This window comes from Rana temporaria, chromosome 5, assembly GCF_905171775.1.
Source record: "Rana temporaria chromosome 5, aRanTem1.1, whole genome shotgun sequence".
Lineage (NCBI taxonomy): Eukaryota > Metazoa > Chordata > Amphibia > Anura > Ranidae > Rana > Rana temporaria.
The window spans coordinates 426,328,522-426,348,523 of record NC_053493.1 but is presented as its reverse complement, the minus strand read 5'-3'; the positions used below and the strand labels follow the sequence as shown (position 1 = coordinate 426,348,523).

The 20,002-nt window shown below is 50.2% G+C and overlaps 1 protein-coding gene across 3 annotated transcripts in view; it reads right to left on the bottom strand.

The window, feature by feature from the left end:
• Positions 1 to 20,002, bottom strand: part of LOC120941747 — a 29,239-nt gene continuing 9,237 nt past the window's right edge. Inside the window, exons 2-4 of one of the 3 annotated variants that reach the window (XM_040355380.1) lie at positions 19,275 to 19,401; positions 2,386 to 6,706; positions 1 to 2,277 (exon numbers count right to left, since the gene is read on the bottom strand). In XM_040355380.1, the coding sequence (XP_040211314.1) occupies positions 195 to 2,277; positions 2,386 to 6,706; positions 19,275 to 19,401 (6,531 nt within the window). In that variant the 3' untranslated portion in view covers positions 1 to 194. Of the gene's footprint in view, positions 6,707 to 19,274; positions 19,402 to 20,002 lie in introns of all 3 variants that reach the window. The other 2 variants (XM_040355379.1, XM_040355378.1) reach the window with 2 other exon arrangements.

The window sequence follows — 20,002 nt, the reverse complement described above, 5'->3', positions numbered from 1 at the left end:
TTCCACCACCAACAGTATAATAGGATATTTATATACAAAGAATTTACATTAGGTTTACTTATAGTGGAAGAAGCGTCACTCTCCAACATAGAGATATCACACTGGACTTTAGGTGTCTTCATGACCATTGTAAGGAGAGGCCCTAAATGTCCAATGTTCTCCTTAGTCACCCTGTTTGCTATCAGTATATAGAACTATTCAAGTTGTATCACTTCGATTTCACTTCCAACTTGTGTATTAATTGTATCTGCTATGGGGGTTACGTGTGGAAAGGCCTGTTGACCAACCACCACCTTGCCTCCATACCCGCTCATGGTAAAATCATTGACACTGTTCGAGTTTGTAGCTGTGATAAGGGCCAAGTTTTTTAGTACAAGGTCCCGGCACATGCTGCTGGGCTCGCTCGGTTTCTCGGCCATAGGAACCGGCAATGGCGACGGGACATTAAAGTTGGACAGTCTCGTCTTCTTAATTCTATGGATGCGCCTGTGTTTTATGAACTGCGACAGCGACTGACAGACCAGGCCGCAGTCTAAGCACTTCAACCGGTATTCATTCTGAGTTTCCGTCTGCGATCGTTTCAACATGTGTTCGTTCAAGGTTTCCACTCGCTGGTTGTCGACAGTCCACTTCAGTACCTGATCGTTACGTGGTTCTGGAGGTTTATCCGAATATTTCAACGTGGGTTCCCCCTGAACTCCCACCTGTAGGTTGTTGACTGTCCACGTTTGGGGCTCTACGTGTTGAATGGGTACCGGACATTCCAGCATAAGTTTCTTCTCGTTTTCCACTTTTTGGCTATTGACCGACCACTTCAAGACTTCCTCCATTGGCTGGGTGTTCATGCGAAGGCTTCTTCCCGGGTATTTAATCACAATTTCATCTTCAGTCTCAAAGCATTGGAAGCCACCTGGAGAATTCAGTAGGTGTTCCTGCCGTGACGTCATGTGTTTGTCGTATACCGGTACCTCTTTATTCTCAGTTTTTATTTGTGGAGCAAGGTCTGAAAATTTCAACTTTTTATTCTGGGGTTCTCGATGTTGAAGGAGGTCTGAACGTTTCACTGGCTGTTCCTTAGGGGGTTCCGGACGTGGCTGTGATTTCAGGTGTTTGTCGTAGACCGGTACCTCTTCATTCTCAGTTTTTATTTGTGGAGCGAGGTCGGAGAATTTCAGCGGGTGCTCATTATGAGGTTCTCGATGTTGGAGGAGGTCTGAACGTTTCACTGGCTGTTCCTTACGGGGTTCCGCACGTGGCTGTGATTTCAGGCGTTGGTCGTAGACTAATACCTCTTCATTCTCAGTTTTTATTTGTGGAGCGAGGTCAGAGAATTTCAGCGGGTGCTCATTATGAGGTTCTCGATGTTGGAGGAGGTCTGATTGTTTCACTGGCTGTTCCTTAGGGGGTTCCGGACGTGGCTGTGATTTCAGGTGTTGGTCGTAGACTAATACCTCTTCATTCTCAGTTTTTATTTGTGGAGCGAGGTTGGAGAATTTCAGCTGGTGCTCATTATGAGGTTCTCGAGGTTGGAGGAGGTCTGAATGTTTCACTGGCTGTTCCTTACGGGGATCCGGACGTGGCTGTGAATTTAGTTGTTCATTCTGGTGCTTCAGAGGTTGACGGAGGTCTGAAAGTTTCACTTGCTGATTATGGGGTTCTGGATGTTGCTGTGAATTCACATGTTTGTCATAGACTAATGCCTCTTCATTCTCAGTTTTAATGTGTGGAGAAAAGTCTGAAACTTTCAAATGGTGTTTATTCTGGGGTTCCGGATTTGCAAAGAAGACAGAATATGGCACCTTTTTTTCATTTTGGGGTTCCAGATGTTGACAGGGATCTGGATGTTTCACCTGACGTTCATTTTGGGGTTCCGGATGTTGCTGTGATTCCACTTGTTTGTCGTGGGCCAATACCTTTTTGTTCTGAGTTTTTACGTGTGGAGCGAATTCAGAAAATTTCCGTTGGTTTTCATTTTGGGGTTCTTGATGTTGAAGGAGGTCTGAAAATTTCACAGGCTGTTCCTTACAGGGTCCTAGAGGTGGCTGTGATTTCAGGTGTTTGTCGTAGACTAATACCTCTTCATTCTCAGTTTTTATTTGTAGACCGATGTCTGGAAACTTCAGCTGGTGTTCATTCTGGTGCTTCAAAGATTGATGGAGGTCTGAGAACTTCACTTGTTGATTATGGGGTTCCGGATGTTGCTGTGATTTTAGGTGTTTGTTATAGACCAATACCTCTTCATTCTCAGTTTTTATGTGTGGGCCGAGGTCTGGAAACTTCAGCTGGTGTTCATTCTGGTGCTTCAAGGATTGTGGACCGAGGTCTGGAAATTTCAGCTGGTGTTCATTCTGGTGCTTCAAGGATTGTGGACCGAGGTCTGGAAATTTCAGCTGGTGTTCATTCTGGTGCTTCAAGGATTGTGGACCGAGGTCTGGAAATTTCAGTTGATGTTCATTCTGGGGTTCTGGGTTTTGACAGAATACTGAATGTTTCACCTGATGTTCATTTTGAGGTTTCGGATGATGGAGATCTGAATGCTTCACCTGCTGTTCATTTCGGGGTTCCAGACGTTGCTGCGATCTCACCTGTTTGTCGTAGACCAATACCTCTTCGTTCTTAGTTTTTATGTGTGGACCAAGGTCTGAAAATTTCAAATGGCGTTTATTCTGGAGTTCCGGATGTTGAAAGAGAACAGAATGTTGCACATATTTTTCATTTGGGGGTCCCAGTCGTTGACTGGGATCTGAATGTTTTATCTGTCGTTCATGTTGAGGTTCTAGATATTGACCAAGGCCTGAATGTTTCGCCTGATGTTCATTTTGAGGTTCCAGACGTTGCTGCGATTTTCCATGTTTTTCGTAGACCAGTACCTCTTCATTCTCAGTTTTTATGTGTCGAGGGAGGTCTGAAAATTTCAGGTGTTTGTTCTGGGGTTCCAGTTGTTGAAATGGAACAGAATGTGGAATATTTTGTTCATTTTGGGGTTCCAGACGTTGACGAGGATCTGAATGTTTATTCTGTTGTTCGTGACGGGGTTCTGGGTGTTGCTGTGATTTCACACATTTGTCATAAACCACAACCTTTTCATTCTCAGTTTTTATGTGTGGACTGAGGTCTGAAAATTTCAGCTGGTGTTCTTTCTGGGGTTCCAGATGTTGATGGAGATTTGAATGTTTTACCTGTTGTTCATTTCGGGGTTCTGGATGTTCCTGTGATTTCATGTGTTTATCATAGACTAATCCCCCTTCATTCTCAGTTTTTATGTGAGGAGCCAAGTCTGGAAATGTCAAATGGTGTTTATTCTGGGGTTGTGGATGTTGAAAGAGGACAGAGTGTGGCACATTGTTTTCATTTTGGGGTTCCAGCTGTTGATGGGGATCTGAATGTTTTGTTTGTCGTTCAAGTTGAAGTTCCAAATGTTGATGGAGGTCTGAATGTTTCACCTGTTTTTCATTTCTGGGTTCTGGATGTTGCTGTGACTTTATAGGTTTGTCGTAGACCAATACCTCTTTGTTCTCAGATTTTACATGTGGACCAAGGTCTGAAAATGTTAGCTGGTGTTCTTTCTGGGGTTCCAGGTGTTGAAGGAGGTCTGAATGCTTCCACTGTTGTTCATTTCGGGTTTCCGGATGTTTCTGTGATTGTAGGTGTTTGTCATAGATTAATACCTCCTCATTCTCTTTTTTTATGTGTGGACCAAGGTCGGGAAACTTCAGCCGGGGTTCTGGATGTTGATGAAGGTCTGAATGTCTCATCTGTTTTTCATGTCGGGGTTCCAGATGTTGACGGAGGTCTGAAAGTTTCACCTGCTGTTCATTTATGGGTTCCAGATGTTGCACTGATTTCAGGTGTTTCTGGTAGACTAATACCTCTTCGTTTTCAGTTTTTATGTGAGGACCGAGGTCTGAAAATTTTAGCTGCCATTTATTCTGAAGCTCCGGATATGGACAAAGATCTGACCGTTTTACCTGTGGTTCATTTCGGGGTTCTGGTTGTTGACGGAGGTCTGAACGTGTCACCTGTGGTTGATTTCGGGGTTCTAGTTGTTGACGGAGGTCTGAACGAGTCACCTGTGGTTCATTAAGGGGTTTTGGATGTTGCGACGATTTCACGTGTTTATCATAGATGTTCTTAGTGTTTGTGTATGGACCAAGGTCTGAAAATCTTAGCGGGTGCTCATTTTGGGGTTCCGGATGTTGACGGAGGTCTGAATGTTTCACCTGTTGTTCTATTCGAGGTTCTGGATATTGCGATGATTTCACATATTTGTCAAAGACGAATGCTCCTTTATTTTCAGTAATTATGTGTGGACCATAGTCTGAAAATCTTAGTGAGTGCTTATTTTGGGGTTCCAGATGTTGATGGAAGACTGAATGTCCCACCTGTCGTTCTATTTGGGGTTCCAAGTGTTGCGATGATTTCATGCGTTCGTCATAGACGAATACTCTTTCATTCTCACTTTTTGTGTGTGAAAATCTTAGCGGGTGTTCATTTTGGGGTTCCAGATATTGATGGAGGTCCACCTGTCGTTTATTTCGGGATTCCAGGTGTTGCCAGGGTTCTGAATGTTCCATCTGTCGTTTATTTTGAGGTTCCAGATCTTGACGAAGGTCTGAATAATCCCCATGTCTTTTATTTTGGGATTCCGGGTATTGCCAGGGTTCGGAATATTTCTGATGGTGTTCGTTCCGGGGCTCCGGATGTTGGCACAGCTCTAAACTGTGTAGTTGGCGCCCCATGTGAGGTTCCTGCCATGAACTAATGTCCATCAAGTCTTCAGGCTCAGATTTTATCGGTTGAGCAATATGTGAATATGTCAACCTTGGTTCACCCAGAGGTTCCATGTGTTGGGTGGTGTCCAAAGAACCGAGCTGACCATAATTGTCCCTGTATTGACTAGCTGGATCTATAATGTTCTGTTTGTTATCCGCCAATGGAAAGTGCATCCGCTTGTGACGCTTCAGAGTAGAAGAGTCATTGAACCTCTTGTCGCAGACGGAGCACTGGAAAGGTTTCTCTCCGGTATGAACTCTGATGTGCCTCCTCAGCTTGGCATGTTCAACAAAACCCCTACTGCAAATGTGACATTGGTAGGGGCGTTCTCCGGTGTGCCTCCGCATGTGAATAATCAGAGAGGATTTCCGAGGGAAGCGTTTTTCGCACACCGAGCACTGGAACGGTTTCTGGCCATTGTGAGATTCCTGGTGCGAGAGGAGCATGCACCGGTAGATGAAGCTTTTACCGCAGTCGGTGCAATGGTGAGGTTTATTTCCAGAATGTGTTTTCTGGTGAGTGAGTAGCTTAGAGGGGTACATGAAGGACTTTCCACAGTCCTGGCAGACGTGTGGCTTCTGTCCACAGTGAGTCTTCTGGTGGATGAGAAGGTTGGATTGGTGAGTGAAGTGCTTGTTGCAGTTGGGGCACGAGTAAGACTTGGGCTTGGTGTGGGTTTTCCGGTGGGTGACCAGCTTGGACGGGTAAGTAAAGGATTTGTCACAGTCTGGGCACTTGTAAGGTTTCATCCCGCCATGAATGATGAAATGGCGAACCAGAAATTTCCACACGTCAAAAGTTTCACCACAACTGGCGCAGATATAGAGTTTTTCTCCGGAGTCTGGTTCCTCTGTGATGGGTTTGTCGGCCTCTTTAGTTTCGGGGGAGTCTTTTGGCTCTGGGCTCTTCTCTAACTCATGGTGCCCATCCAATTCAGGATGTTCTGGTGGTGGGCATTCAGCTTGATTGTTGACCTTGGCTAGCTCACTACTTTCCATTGGCTTGTGGAGCTCCTCTCCCTTACTGGTCTCAGCTGGCGTGGGGCATACAGCTGGCGTGGGGCACACCACTGTATCTGCCTCACTGCACTCCACTGGCTGAGGGCACACAGTCTGCTCAATTAACACCGCTGGCTGAAGGCAGGGACTTATTCCTTCGGTTGGCTTACTTGGCACCACTGGCTGAAGGCAGGGACTTATAGGCGGCTCACTGCACTCCATTGGCTGAGGGCGCACAGACGACTCAATTAGTGCCACTGGCTGAGGGCAGGGACTTATTCTTTCAGTTGGCTTACTTAGCATCGCTGTCTGTGGGCAGGAACTTACAGGACATTCACTGCACTCCATTGGCTCACAGCATGGGCTTACAGGTGGCTCACTGCCCCCCATTGGCTGAGGGCACACCACTGGTTGAGGGTTGATAGTTACTTCACTGCACTCCATTGGCTGAGGGCACACCACTGGTTGAGGGTTGATAGTTACTTTACTGCACTCCATTGGCTGAGGGCACACCACTGGTTGAGAGTTGATAGTTACTTCACTGCCCCCCATTAACTGAGGGCACACCACTGATTTAGGGTTGATAGTTACTTCACTGCCCCCCATTAGCTGAGGGCACACCACTGATTGAGGGTTGACCATTAGTTCGCTGCACGCCACTGGCTTACGCTTAACAGCTGGGCCAGCGCGCCTCATGGTCTTACAGGACTTAGTTGGTTCATGGCACGCCTCCGAGACATTCTGCGCAGTATTGCTCCGCTTACAAGACTCTCCCGTTTTTAGACCGTGAAGCTGTAAGGTGAAATCGGTGAGGATTTCCAGGGTGGACTTGGATTGGATTTGCATATTTTGAATCCTAACTTCTTTGGGTTTCTCGGTAGCGTTTTGTGCCGCACGAGTCCCGATGCCGACCAGAGATGGCAGGGAAGTTTTTTCTGCGAAAACCAAGAAAAAAAATATATAGTTAGATTATTAGTATGGAAAGTGACCCTAACAATCTGCATGACTTAAAATATAAGTTTAGGCCCCCAAAAAGTTTTAAAACCCCCCAAAAAATTTCAAATACCTGCCCCACCTCAGTACGCCCCCCCCCCATGCAGACCTCAGATGAAGTAGGGACCCCTTCCCCCACAATACTCAGCTCTCTATCATTCCAGTCAATGTTTACATTTATTTCTCAGCAGGATGCCTGTGCTGCAGTGCAATGGCGCCACAATAGACTCATATATATATAGATATAGAGAGAGAGAGAGAGAGAGAGAGAGAGAGAGAGAGACACATTACAAGCTTTGGATGCCTGCCAACTATAATTGGCGACATTCATGCTTTCCTTCTTGAAGTGCGGGGCAGGAGAGGTGGAGAGAGCGGCTCGCTTTAAGTTCACACCAAGAATTGGAGCTTTCAGTCAGGCAGCTGCATTGATCCTGACATTATGGAGGAAGACGAAGAGAGAAGAGAAGAGAGACAAGAGGAGAGAAGAGAAGAGAAGAGAGACAAGAGGAGAGAAGAGAAGAGAAGGGAGACAAGAGGAGAGAAGAGAAGAGAAGAGAAGGGAGACAAGAGGAGAGAAGAGAAGAGAAGAGAAGGGAGACAAGAGGAGAGAAGAGAAGAGAAGAGAGACAAGAGGAGAGAAGAGAAGAGAAGGGAGACAAGAGGAGGAGAGAAGAGAAGAGAAGGGAGACGAGAGAAGAGAAGAGAAGGGAGACGAGAGAAGAGAAGAGAAGGGAGACAAGAGGAGAGAAGAGAAGAGAAGGGAGACGAGAAAAGAGAAGGGAGACAAGAGGAGAGAAGAAAAGAGAAGGGAGACAAGAGGAGAGAAGAAAAGAGAAGGGAGACAAGAGGAGAGAAGAAAAGAGAAGGGAGACAAGAGGAGAGAAGAGAAGAGAAGGGAGACAAGAGGAGAGAAGAAAAGAGAAGGGAGACAAGAGGAGAGAAGAAAAGAGAAGGGAGACAAGAGGAGAGAAGAAAAGAGAAGGGAGACAAGAGGAGAGAAGAAAAGAGAAGGGAGACAAGAGGAGAGAAGAAAAGAGAAGGGAGACAAGAGGAGAGAAGAAAAGAGAAGGGAGACAAGAGGAGAGAAGAAAAGAGAAGGGAGACAAGAGGAGAGAAGAAAAGAGAAGGGAGACAAGAGGAGAGAAGAAAAGAGAAGGGAGACAAGAGGAGAGAAGAAAAGAGAAGGGAGACAAGAGGAGAGAAGAAAAGAGAAGGGAGACAAGAGGAGAGAAGAAAAGAGAAGGGAGACAAGAGGAGAGAAGAAAAGAGAAGGGAGACAAGAAAAGAGAAGGGAGACAAGAGGAGAGAAGAGAAGAGAAGGGAGACAAGAGGAGAGAAGAGAAGAGAAGGGAGACAAGAGGAGAGAAGAGAAGAGAGGAGAGAAGGGAGACAAGGAGAAGAGAAGGGAGACAAGGAGAAGAGAAGGGAGACAATAGTTGAGAAGAGAAGGGAGGAGAGAAGGGAGACAAGGAGAAGAGAAGGGAGACAAGGAGAAGAGAAGGGAGACAAGGAGAAGAGAAGGGAGACAATAGTTGAGAAGAGAAGGGAGGAGAGAAGGGAGACAAGGAGAAGAGAAGGGAGACAATAGTTGAGAAGAGAAGGGAGGAGAGAAGGGAGACAAGGAGAAGAGAAGGTAGACAATAGTTGAGAAGAGAAGGGAGGAGAGAAGGGAGACAAGGAGAAGAGAAGGGAGACAAGGAGAAGAGAAGGGAGACAATAGTTGAGAAGAGAAGGGAGGAGAGAAGGGAGACAAGGAGAAGAGAAGGGAGACAAGAGGAGAGAAAAGAAGTGAGACAAGGAGAAGAGAAGGGAGACAAGAGGAGAGAAGAGAAGTGAGACAAGGAGAAGAGAAGTGAGACAAGGAGAAGAGAAGTGAGACAAGGAGAAGAGAAGTGAGACAAGGAGAAGAGAAGGGAGGAGAGAAGGGAGACAATAGTTGAGAAGAGAAGGGAGGAGAGAAGGGAGACAAGGAGAAGAGAAGGGAGACAAGGAGAAGAGAAGGGAGACAAGGAGAAGAGAAGGGAGACAATAGTTGAGAAGAGAAGGGAGGAGAGAAGGGAGACAAGGAGAAGAGAAGGGAGACAAGAGGAGAGAAAAGAAGTGAGACAAGGAGAAGAGAAGGGAGACAAGGAGAAGAGAAGTGAGACAAGAGGAGAGAAAAGAAGTGAGACAAGGAGAAGAGAAGGGAGACAAGAGGAGAGAAGAGAAGTGAGACAAGGAGAAGAGAAGGGAGACAAGGAGAAGAGAAGTGAGACAAGAGGAGAGAAAAGAAGTGAGACAAGGAGAAGAGAAGGGAGACAAGAGGAGAGAAGAGAAGTGAGACAAGGAGAAGAGAAGGGAGACAAGGAGAAGAGAAGGGAGACAATAGTTGAGAAGAGAAGGGAGGACAGAAGGAAAACAAGGAGAAGAGAAGAAAGACAGGGAGAAGAGAAGGAAAAGGGGAGGAGAGAAGGAAAAGGGGAGGAGAGAAGGAAAAGGGGAGGAGAGAAGGAAGAAGGGAGGAGAGAAGGAAGAAGGGAGGAGAGAAGGAAGAAGGGAGGAGAGAAGAAAGACAAGGAGAAGAGAAGGAAAAGGGGAGGAGAGAAGAAAGATAAGGAGAAGAGAAGGAAAGGGGAGGAGAGAAGAAAGATAAGGAGAAGAGAAGGAAAGGGGAGGAGAGGAGGTAGACAGGAGGAGAGAAGGAAGATAAGGAGAAGAGAATGAAGACATGGAGAAGAGATGAAAAACAAGGAGAAGAGAATGAAGAAGGGAGGAGAGAAGGCAGACAGGAGGATATAAGGAAGAAGAGAAGGAAGACAAGGAGAAGAGAAGGAAGACAAGGAGGAGATAATGAAGAGAAGAGAAGGAAGACAAGTGGAGAGAAGGAAGACATGGAGAAGAGAATGGAGACAAGAGAGGTGAAGGAAGACAAGAAGGAGAAAAGGAAGACATGGAGAAGAGATGGAAGAGAAGGAAGACAAGAGAAGAGAAGGAAGACAAGGAGAAGAGAAGGAAGACAAGGAGAAGAGAAGGAAGACAAGGAAAAGAGAAGGAAGACAAGGAAAAGAGAAGGAAGACAAGGAAAAGAGAAGGAAGACAAGGAAAAGAGAAGGAAGACAAGAGAAGAGAAGGAAGACAAGGAGGAGAGAAGGAAGACAAGGAGGAGAGAAGGAAGACAAGGAGAAGAGAAGGAAGACAAGGAGGAGAGAATGAAGACAAGGAGAAGAGAAGTGAGACAAGAGAAGAGAAGGAAGACAAGGAAAAGAGAAGGAAGACAAGGAGAAGAGAAGGAAGACAAGAGGAGAGAAGGAAGACAAGGAAAAGAGAAGGAAGACAAGAGAAGAGAAGGAAGAAGGGAGGAGAGAAGGAAGAAGGGAGGAGAGAAGGAAGACAAGGAGGAGAGAATGAAGAGAAAAGAAGAGAAACAAGAGAAGAGAAGGAAGACAAGGAGAAGAGGAGGAAGACAAGGAAAAGAGAAGGAAGACAAGGAAAAGAGAAGGAAGACAAGGAAAAGAGAAGGAAGACAAGGAAAAGAGAAGGAAGACAAGGAAAAGAGAAGGAAGACAAGAGAAGGAAGAAGGGAGGAGAGAAGGAAGACAAGGAGGAGAGAATGAAGAGAAAAGAAGAGAAACAAGAGAAGGAAGACAAGGAGAAGAGGAGGAAGAATAGAAGAAAAGGAAGACAAGGAGAAAAGAAGGAAGAAGGGAGGAGAGAAGGATGAAGGGAGGAGAGAAGGACAAGGAGGAGAGGACGAAGGGAGGAGAGGAGGATGAAGAGAGGAGAGAAGGAAGACTAGGAGAGAAGGACGAAGAGAGGAGAGGAGAAGGAGGAGAGAAGGAAGAAGGATGAAGGGAGGAAAGAAGGATGAAGGGAGGAGAGAAGGAAGACGGGAGGAGAGGAGGATGAAGGGAGGAGAGAAGGAAGACAAGGAGAAGAGAAGGAAGACAATGAGAAGAGAAGGAAGATAAGGAGAAGAAAAGGAAGAAGGGAGGAGAGAAGAACGAAGAGGGGAGAGGAGGAAGAGGAGAGAAGGACGAAGAGAGGAGAGAAGGACGAAGAGAGGAGAGAAGGACGAAGGGAGGAGAGAAGGATGAAGGGAGGAGAGAAGGATGAAGGGAGGAGAGAAGGATGACGGGAGGAGAGAAGGAAGAAGGGAGGAGAGAAGGAAGACTAGGAGGAGAGAAGGACGAAGGGAGGAGAGAAGGAAGGAGAGGAGGAGAGAAGGATGAAGGGAGGAGAGAAGGAAGAATAGAAGGATGAAGGGAGGAGAGAAGGACTAAGAGAGGAGAGAAGGAAGAAGGGAGGAGAGAAGGATGAAGGGAGGAGAGAAGGAAGACTAGGAGAAAAGAAGGACGAAGGGAGGAGAGAAGGAAGGAGAGTAGGAGAGAATTATGAAGGGAGGAGAGAAGGATGAAGGGAGGAGAGAAGGAAGAATAGAAGGATGAAGGGAGGAGAGAAGGATGAAGGGAGGAGAGGAGGAGGAGGAGAGAAGGATGAAGGGAGGAGAGAAGGATGAAGGGAGGAGAGCACATTACACCAGCCACATACTTGGGTGAGTTGGGATCATTTTTATACAAAATGAAGATTATAAAGAAGAGCGGATCGCCCCCCCCCCCCTCGGTCTCCCCTCACACTGGATCTGCCGGTTTCTGGCGGCCTCTAAAGGCCAAGCAGAGTGACCAATAATGGACATAGAGGAGGACGGTTCCTCAGTCCCTACTGAGATCCCACCAGACCAATGGAGGACGATGAGGAGTCTTCATACCGGCGGTGGGTCCTCGGAGGTCGTGTTCCCGGAGGTTGGGTTCCCGGAGGTCGTGTTCCCGGAGGTCGGGTTCCCGGAGGTCGTGTTCCCGGAGGTCGTGTTCCCGGGGGTCATGTTCCCGGAGGTCGGGTTCCCGGGGGTCGTGTTCCCGGGGGTCGGGTTCCCGGAGGTCGTGTTCTCGGGGGTCGGGCTCCCGGAGGTCGGGTTCCCGGGGGTCATGTTCCCGAGGGTCGGGTTCCCGGGGGTCGTGTTCCCGGAGGTCGGGTTCCCGGGGGTCGGGTTCCTGGGGGTCAGGTTCCCGGGGGTCATGTTCCCGGAGGTCGGGTTCCCGGGGGTCGTGTTCCCGGGGGTCGGGTTCCCGGAGGTTGTGTTCCCGGAGGTCGGGTTCCCGGGGGTCGGGTTCCCGGGGGTCGGTTTGGACACGTACTCCCCATCAGGATCTTCAGGATGAATTCCGGTCTCACTGCAGTCGGCTCTACAGGAGGATTATAAGGGGCGGAGCTGTAGACGGTGTGTCCCTTCATAGATAAGAACGATCCCCATGTACCCCCAAACCAGCCAATCCCTATACAGAATATTGATTGACACATTTTATAGGGAAAGCTCTTCAATGAGCCATGGAGCCTTCTATTGGTCCATGCAGTATCCACACCCCATGACATCACACCTGGATCTGTCTGGTCAGTATCAAGCCCTCCCTCCTCGATGTGTGTTCTCATTGGTCAGCTGTGAGCCCGCCCTCCTCAATGTGTGTTCTCATTGGCCCGGCTGTGAGTCCTCCCCCCTCAACGCATATTACTATTGGTCACCTGTGAGTCCTCCCCCCTCATTGTGTTCTCATTGGTCAGCTGAGTCCGTCCTCCTCAATGTGTGTTCTCATTGGTTAGTTGTGAGCCCTCCCTCCTCAACGTGTGTTCTCATTGGTCAGCTGTGAGACCTCCCTCCTCCATGTGTGTTCTCATTGGTCAGCTGTGAGACCTCCCTCCTCCATGTGTGTTCTCATTGGTCAGTTGTGAGACCTCCCTCCTCCATGTGTGTTCTCATTGGTCAGTTGTGAGACCTCCCTCCTCCATGTGTGTTCTCATTGGTCAGTTGTGAGACCTCCCTCCTCCATGTGTGTTCTCATTGGTCAGTTGTGAGCCCTCCCTCCCCAATGTGTGTTCTCATTGGTCAGTTGTGAGCCCGCCCTCCTCAATGTGTGTTCTCATTGGTCAGTTGTGAGCCCTCCCTCCCCAATGTGTGTTCTCATTGGTCAGTTGTGAGTCCTTCCTCCTCAATGTGTGTTCTCATTGGTCAGCTGTGAGTCCATCCTCCTCAATGTGTGTTCCTATTGGTCACCTGTGAGGCCTTCTTCCTCAATGTGTGTTCTTATTGATCAGTTGTGATTCCGTCCTCCTCAACGCATATTCCTATTGGTCAATTGGTCCTTCTTCCTTAACCACTTAAGCCCCGAGCCTGTTTTTCAGATTCGGTGTTTACAAGACTAAAACATTTTTTTTTGCTAGAAAATTGCTTAAAACCCCCAAACATTATATATATATATTTCTAACACCCTAGAGAATAAAATGACGGTCATCGCAATACTTTTTGTCACACCGTATTTGCGCAGCGGTCATACAAGCGCACTTTTTTTGGAAAAAATAAACTTTTTTGAATTAATAAATAAGACAACAATAAATTTGGCCCAATTGTTTTATATATTGTGAAAGACAATGTTACGCCGAGTAAAATGATACCCAACATGTCACGCTTAAAAATTGCGCCCGCTCGTGGCATGGCGTCAAACTTTTACCCTTAAAAATCTCAATAGGCGACGTTTAAAAAATTCTATAGGTTGCATTTTTTGAGCTACAGAGTAGGTCCAGGGCTAGAATTATTGCTCTCGCTCTAACAATCGCAGCGATACCTCACATGTGTGGTTTGAACACCGTTTTCATATGCGGGCGCTACTCGCGTATGTGTTCACTTCTGCGCGCGAGCTCGTCGGGACGGGGCGCTTTAAATTTTTTCTTTTTTTTTCTTATTTATTTTTATTGATTTTATATTTTTTTACACTGAAATTAAAAAAAAAAAATGTATCACTTTTATTCCTATTACAAGGAATGTAAACATCCCTTGTAATAGAAAAAAGCATGACAGGTCCTCTTATATATGAGATCTGGGGGAGGGGTCAAAAAGACGTCACATCTCTTATTTACACTTCAATGCAAGAAAAAAAAAAAAATGGAAATTTTGTCATTAAAAAAAATGACAACAAAAAAAATGTCTCTTTAAGAGGCTGGGCGGGACTGACGTTTTGACATCACTTCCACCCAGCAGAGCTATTAGGACGGGTGGGGGCCATCTTGCCCTCACACACTAGGCAGCAGCACCCGATCTCCTCCGCTGCTAGCGACGGCTACGGTAAGCGGCGGAGGGCGCGGGAGGGGGGCCCCCTCTCCCGCCACCGATAACGGCGATCTCGCGGCGAATCCGCCTCGGAGACCGCTGTTATCGTATACACGCCCGCCCACTGAAGAGATGGATACCTCGGTTGTGGCAGCAGCTGCTTCCGTTACCGAGATATCAATCTTTAAAAAGAGGACGTATATATACAGGGGGCGGGCGTTAACCGGTTAATGTGTTCTCATTGGTCAGCTGAGTCCTCCCCCCTCAATGTGTGTTCTCATTGGTCAGCTGAGTCCTCCCCCCTCAATGTGTGTTCTCATTGGTCAGCTGAGTCCGTCCTCAATGTGTGTTTTTAGTGGTCAGCTGTGAGCCCTCCCTCCTCGATGTGTGTTCTCATTGGTCAGTTGTGAGCCCTCCCTCCTCAATGTGTGTTCTCATTGGTCAGTTGTGAGCCCTCCCTCCTCAATGTGTGTTCTCATTGGTCAGTATCGAGTCCTCCCCCCTCAATGTGTGTTCTCATTGGTCAGTATCGAGTCCTCCCCCCTCAATGTGTGTTCTCATTGGTCAGTATCGAGTCCTCCCCCCTCAATGTGTGTTCTCATTGGTCAGTATCGAGTCCTCCCCCCTCAATGTGTGTTCTCATTGGTCAGTATCGAGTCCTCCCCCCTCAATGTGTGTTCTCATTGGTCAGTATCGAGTCCTCCCTCCTCAATGTGTGTTCTCATTGGTCAGCTGAGTCCTCCCCCCTCAATGTGTGTTCTCATTGGTCAGCTGAGTCCTCCCCCCTCAATGTGTGTTCTCATTGGTCAGCGGAGTCCTCCCTCCTCAATGTGTGTTCTTATTGGTCAGCTGCGAGTCCTTCTTCCTCAATGTGTGTTTTCATTGGTCAGCTGAGTCCTCCCTCCTCAATGTGTGTTCTCATTGGTCAGCTGAGTCCTCCCTCCTCAATGTGTGTTCTCATTGGTCAGCTGAGTCCTCCCTCCTCAATGTGTGTTCTCATTGGTCAGCTGAGTCCTCCCCCCTCAATGTGTGTTCTCATTGGTCAGCTGAGTCCTCCCTCCTCAATGTGTGTTCTCATTGGTCAGCTGCGAGTCTGTCCTCCTGAATGTGTGTTCTCATTGGTCAGCTGCGAGTCTGTCCTCCTCAATGTGTGTTCTCATTGGTCAGCTGCGAGTCTGTCCTCCTCAATGTGTGTTTTCATTGGTCAGCTGCGAGTCTGTCCTCCTGAATGTGTGTTCTCATTGGTCAGCTGCGAGTCTGTCCTCCTCAATGTGTGTTCTCATTGGTCAGCTGCGAGTCTGTCCTCCTCAATGTGTGTTTTCATTGGTCAGCTGCGAGTCTGTCCTCCTCAATGTGTGTTTTCATTGGTCAGCTGCGAGTCTGTCCTCCTCAATGTGTGTTTTCATTGGTCAGCTGCGAGTCTGTCCTCCTCAATGTGTGTTCCTATTGGTCCATGTCTTAGTTGCTTATCTCCTACCTGCACTGACCATGCCATTTATGTTCTTCTGAGCTCTGTAGTTCCTCTGCAGTAGTTTGCGGATCTTGCTGAAAAAACTTTATTGCCTTGTGGTTTCCTGTTTGTAAGACCTCTGGCTGCTCTTCCTCCGGTATCCTCAGCCAGCGAGCAGGGACTTGTATTTCCACCCTGCTCGCTGTATAGGGCGGAGGGGGACTCACAACCCCCGCTCTGTGCTGCCCTCCTCCGCTCCCTACCAGCCCCCCATCTCTCTCCAGTGCAGAGCGGGGATCGTTAGCAGAGATCATCCGGATGACAGAGCGGATTTTGGGCTGACAGGTGTTGTATGTGAGAACGCCGCTCGCCGCTCAGCCCCGCCTCCCTGTACTGGCATTGTAACACTGCGCTGTCTATCACAATGCCGGAACAGGGAGGAGGGGCTGTACGGCGAGCGGTGTTCTCACATACAACACCTGCCAGCCCCCCATCTCTCTCCGGTGCAGAGCGGGGACGGTTAGCAGAGATCATCCGGATGACAGAGCAGGTTTTGGGCTGACAGGTGTTGTATGTGAGAACGCCGCTCAGCCCCGCCTCCCTGTAACACTGCACTCAGCGCTGCCTATCACAATGCCGGAACAGGGAGGCGGGGCTGTGCGGCAAGCGGCGTTCTCACATTACAACACCTGTCAGCCCGAGATCCACTGCGGATGATCTCCCCCGCTCTGCACCGATAAGCTGCACTGCACTACAGTGGACCCTCGGATTACGAGGATAATCCGTTTCAGGAGAATGCTTGTAATCCAAAGCACTCGCATATCAAAGCAAGTTTCCCCATAGAAGTCAATGGAAACAAAAATAATTTGTTCCGCATTGACTTCTATGGCATGCAATACCGCATGCGGCCAGAGGTGAGGAGGGCGCTGGAGAGCTTCGGAAATACTCGGGGACGGCTCGGCTGATCTCGGGAATGGAGTATTTCCAAACGGCTCCGCCCGGCACCTCTGGCCGAATGCGGTACTGCACACCGCGGAGGCTGGAATCATGCACCTTTCGCGAGAAAACCAAGTCAGGATTAAAAAAAATATATAAAGATCGTATTGCGAAACGCTCGTTAACCGCACTCCGAGGTTCCACTGTAATGGGTACTGAGAAGCTGCACTGGTGAGACCTCATTGATGGACACCAATAAGCTGCACTGGTGGGTACAGATGAGGCTGCACTGGTGAGACCGCACTGATAAGCTGCACTGATGAGGCAACGCGTATGGGCACTGATGAGGCAACGCGTATGGGCACTGATGAGGCAACGCGTATGGGAACACCGATGAGGCTAGACATATGGGCATTGATGAGACTCCACCGACGAGGCAACGCGTATGGGCACCGACGAGGCTACGCGTATGGGCACCGACGAGGCTACGCGTATGGGCACCGACGAGGCTACGCACATGGGCACCGACGAGGCTACGCACATGGGCACCGACGAGGCTACGCACATGGGCACCGACGAGGCTACGCACATGGGCACCGACGAGGCTACGCACATGGGCACCGACGAGGCTACGCACATGGGCACCGACGAGGCTACGCACACGGGCACCGACGAGGCTACGCACACGGGCACCGACGAGGCTACGCACACGGGCACCGACGAGGCTACGCACACGGGCACCGACGAGGCTACGCACACGGGCACCGACGAGGCTACGCACACGGGCACCGACGAGGCTACGCACACGGGCACCGACGAGGCTACGCACACGGGCACCGACGAGGCTACGCACACGGGCACCGACGAGGCTACGCACACGGGCACCGACGAGGCTACGCACACGGGCACCGACGAGGCTACGCACACGGGCACCGACGAGGCTACGCACACGGGCACCGACGAGGCTACGCACACGGGCACCGACGAGGCTACGCACACGGGCACCGACGAGGCTACACACACGGGCACCGACGAGGCTACACACATGGGCACTGACGAGGCTACACACACGGGCACTGATGAGGCTGCACACATGGGCACTGACGAGGCTACACTCACGGGCACTGATGAGGCTGCACACATGGGCACTGATGAGGCTGCACACATGGGCACTGATGAGGCTACACACATGGGCACTGACGAGGCTACACACACGGGCACTGATGAGGCTGCACACATGGGCACTGATGAGGCTGCACAAATGGGCACTGATGAGCAGTGGACACTGTCCATTGCTTTACTGACAGTATCCACTCTCACATATCTGTAGGAGGGTTTCCACCATCCCTACACAGTTTGCAGTCCTTTCTTTATGTCTTCTTATCAGTGTGATGTATTAGAGGTCACATGACACACCACAGAGAGCGCTATTGTGGCGATATTTCCAGACATTGGAGGGTCCCACCATTATTGGCACTTCTTTGCTTTCATCACACGGGGACACTCCCTTGTGGGGACACCCCCTTGTGGGGACACTCCCTTGTGGGGACACTCCCTTGTGGGGACACTCCCTTGTGGGGACACCCCCTTGTGGGGACACTTCCTTGTGGGGACACCCCCTTGTGGGGACACCCCCTTGTGGGGACACCCCCTTGTGGGGACACTCCCTTGTGGGGACACCTCCTTGTGGGGACACCTCCTTGTGGGGACACCTCCTTGTGGGGACACCTCCTTGTGGGGACACCCCCTTGTGGGGACACTCCCTTGTGGGGACACTTCCTTGTGGGGACACCCCCTTGTGGGGACACCCCCTTGTGGGGACACCCCCTTGTGGGGACACTCCCTTGTGGGGACACTTCCTTGTGGGGACACTCCCTTGTGGGGACACTCCCTTGTGGGGACACCTCCTTGTGGGGACACCTCCTTGTGGGGACACCCCCTTGTGGGGACACTCCCTTGTGGGGACACTCCCTTGTGGGGACACTTCCTTGTGGGGACACCCCCTTGTGGGGACACCCCCTTGTGGGGACACCCCCTTGTGGGGACACTCCCTTGTGGGGACACCCCCTTGTGGGGACACTTCCTTGTGGGGACACCCCCTTGTGGGGACACCCCCTTGTGGGGACACTCCCTTGTGGGGACACTTCCTTGTGGGGACACCTCCTTGTGGGGACACTCCCTTGCGGGGACACCCCCTTGCGGGGACACTCCCTTGTGGGGACACTCCCTTGTGGGGACACCCCCTTGTGGGGACACTCCCTTGTGGGGACACTTCCTTGTGGGGACACCTCCTTGTGGGGACACTCCCTTGCGGGGACACCCCCTTGCGGGGACACCCCCTTGCGGGGACACTCCCTTGTGGGGACACTCCCTTGTGTCACACTCTGATGTAAAGCAGCATGTCCCGGCTCTCTCTCTCTCTGTGGTGCGGATAGGGAGGCGCCCCTATACACCGTACAATCACTGATTACTGGAGGAGGAATATTCCTAATACCGAGTTCCAGCACAGAGTACGGAGTGTACAATATATTATTATGGGATGTGTGTACAGTAATACATGTACAGGCCCCTAGTGTCCCCTCCCACATTCACTGCAAAGCATGATGGGAAGTGTAGTTTGAGGATTGTGTAAAGAGAAGACAGGATGTGATGTCATCACTGCTCTCTCTCTTCTCCTCCTTGATGCATTTTTTCAATTACAGAGCCGACTTCCTGAGAATCCAATTTCACAAATGTAATAATCGTTTAGTGTGTCCGGGGGGGGGGGGGGGGCTACTAATGGGGTATTTTTTTGAACCCCAGTCAGTGAGAAAGCAATCGCAATGCCTCCTCGCCATCTGTCAAACACCCTCTGAAGAGCGATCTAGTACAAATCACACTTCAGACGGCAAAGACAAGTGTAGACAAGGATCATTCCCGTTCTTTGGCATGCAGGGGGGGGGGGGCCATGGGAAAGAAATATAAATCTCAGGGTTGGGGGGGGGTGTCTCACCGATGGAGCTCAGGTTGCGGATATTGTCCATCATGACCTCCTTGTAGAGTTCCTTCTGCCACGCCTCCAGACTCCACCACTCCTCCTCCGAGAAATACACCGCCACGTCCTCCAAGGTCACCTGACCCTGCAACACACAATACATCATCATCATCATCATCATCATCATCATCATCATCATCATCATCATCCTCATCATCATCATCCTCATCATCATCATGGGTCACTTTACGGAGACTGTCTTCTCTGAACCTGAAACACTGTGGGTGGGGCCAAGAACACTGCCGGGGGGCTGCCAGGCAATGTAGGGGGCTTTGGGTGGGCCAAGGGCACCGTCTTTTCTGAACCTGAAACACTGTGGGTGGAGCTGAGAGTACTGCAGAGGGCTGTGGGTGGGGCCAGAGAGTCCTGCCAGGGGGCTGTGGGGGGGGGGGCCGAGAGCCCTGCCAGGTGGCTGTGGGGGGGGGGGGGCCGAGAGCCCTGTCAGGGGGCTGGGGGGGGGGGGGCGGAGAGCCCTGTCAGGGGGGTGGGGGGGGGGGGGCCGAGAGCCCGGTCAGGGGGCTGTGGGGGGGGGGGCCGAGAGCCCTGTCAGGGGGCTGTGGGGGGGGGGGCCGAGAGCCCTGTCAGGGGGCTGTGGGGGGGGGGGCCGAGAGCCCTGTCAGGGGGCTGTGGGGAGGGGGGGCCGAGAGCCCTGCCAGGTGGCTGTGGGGAGGGGGGGCCGAGAGCCC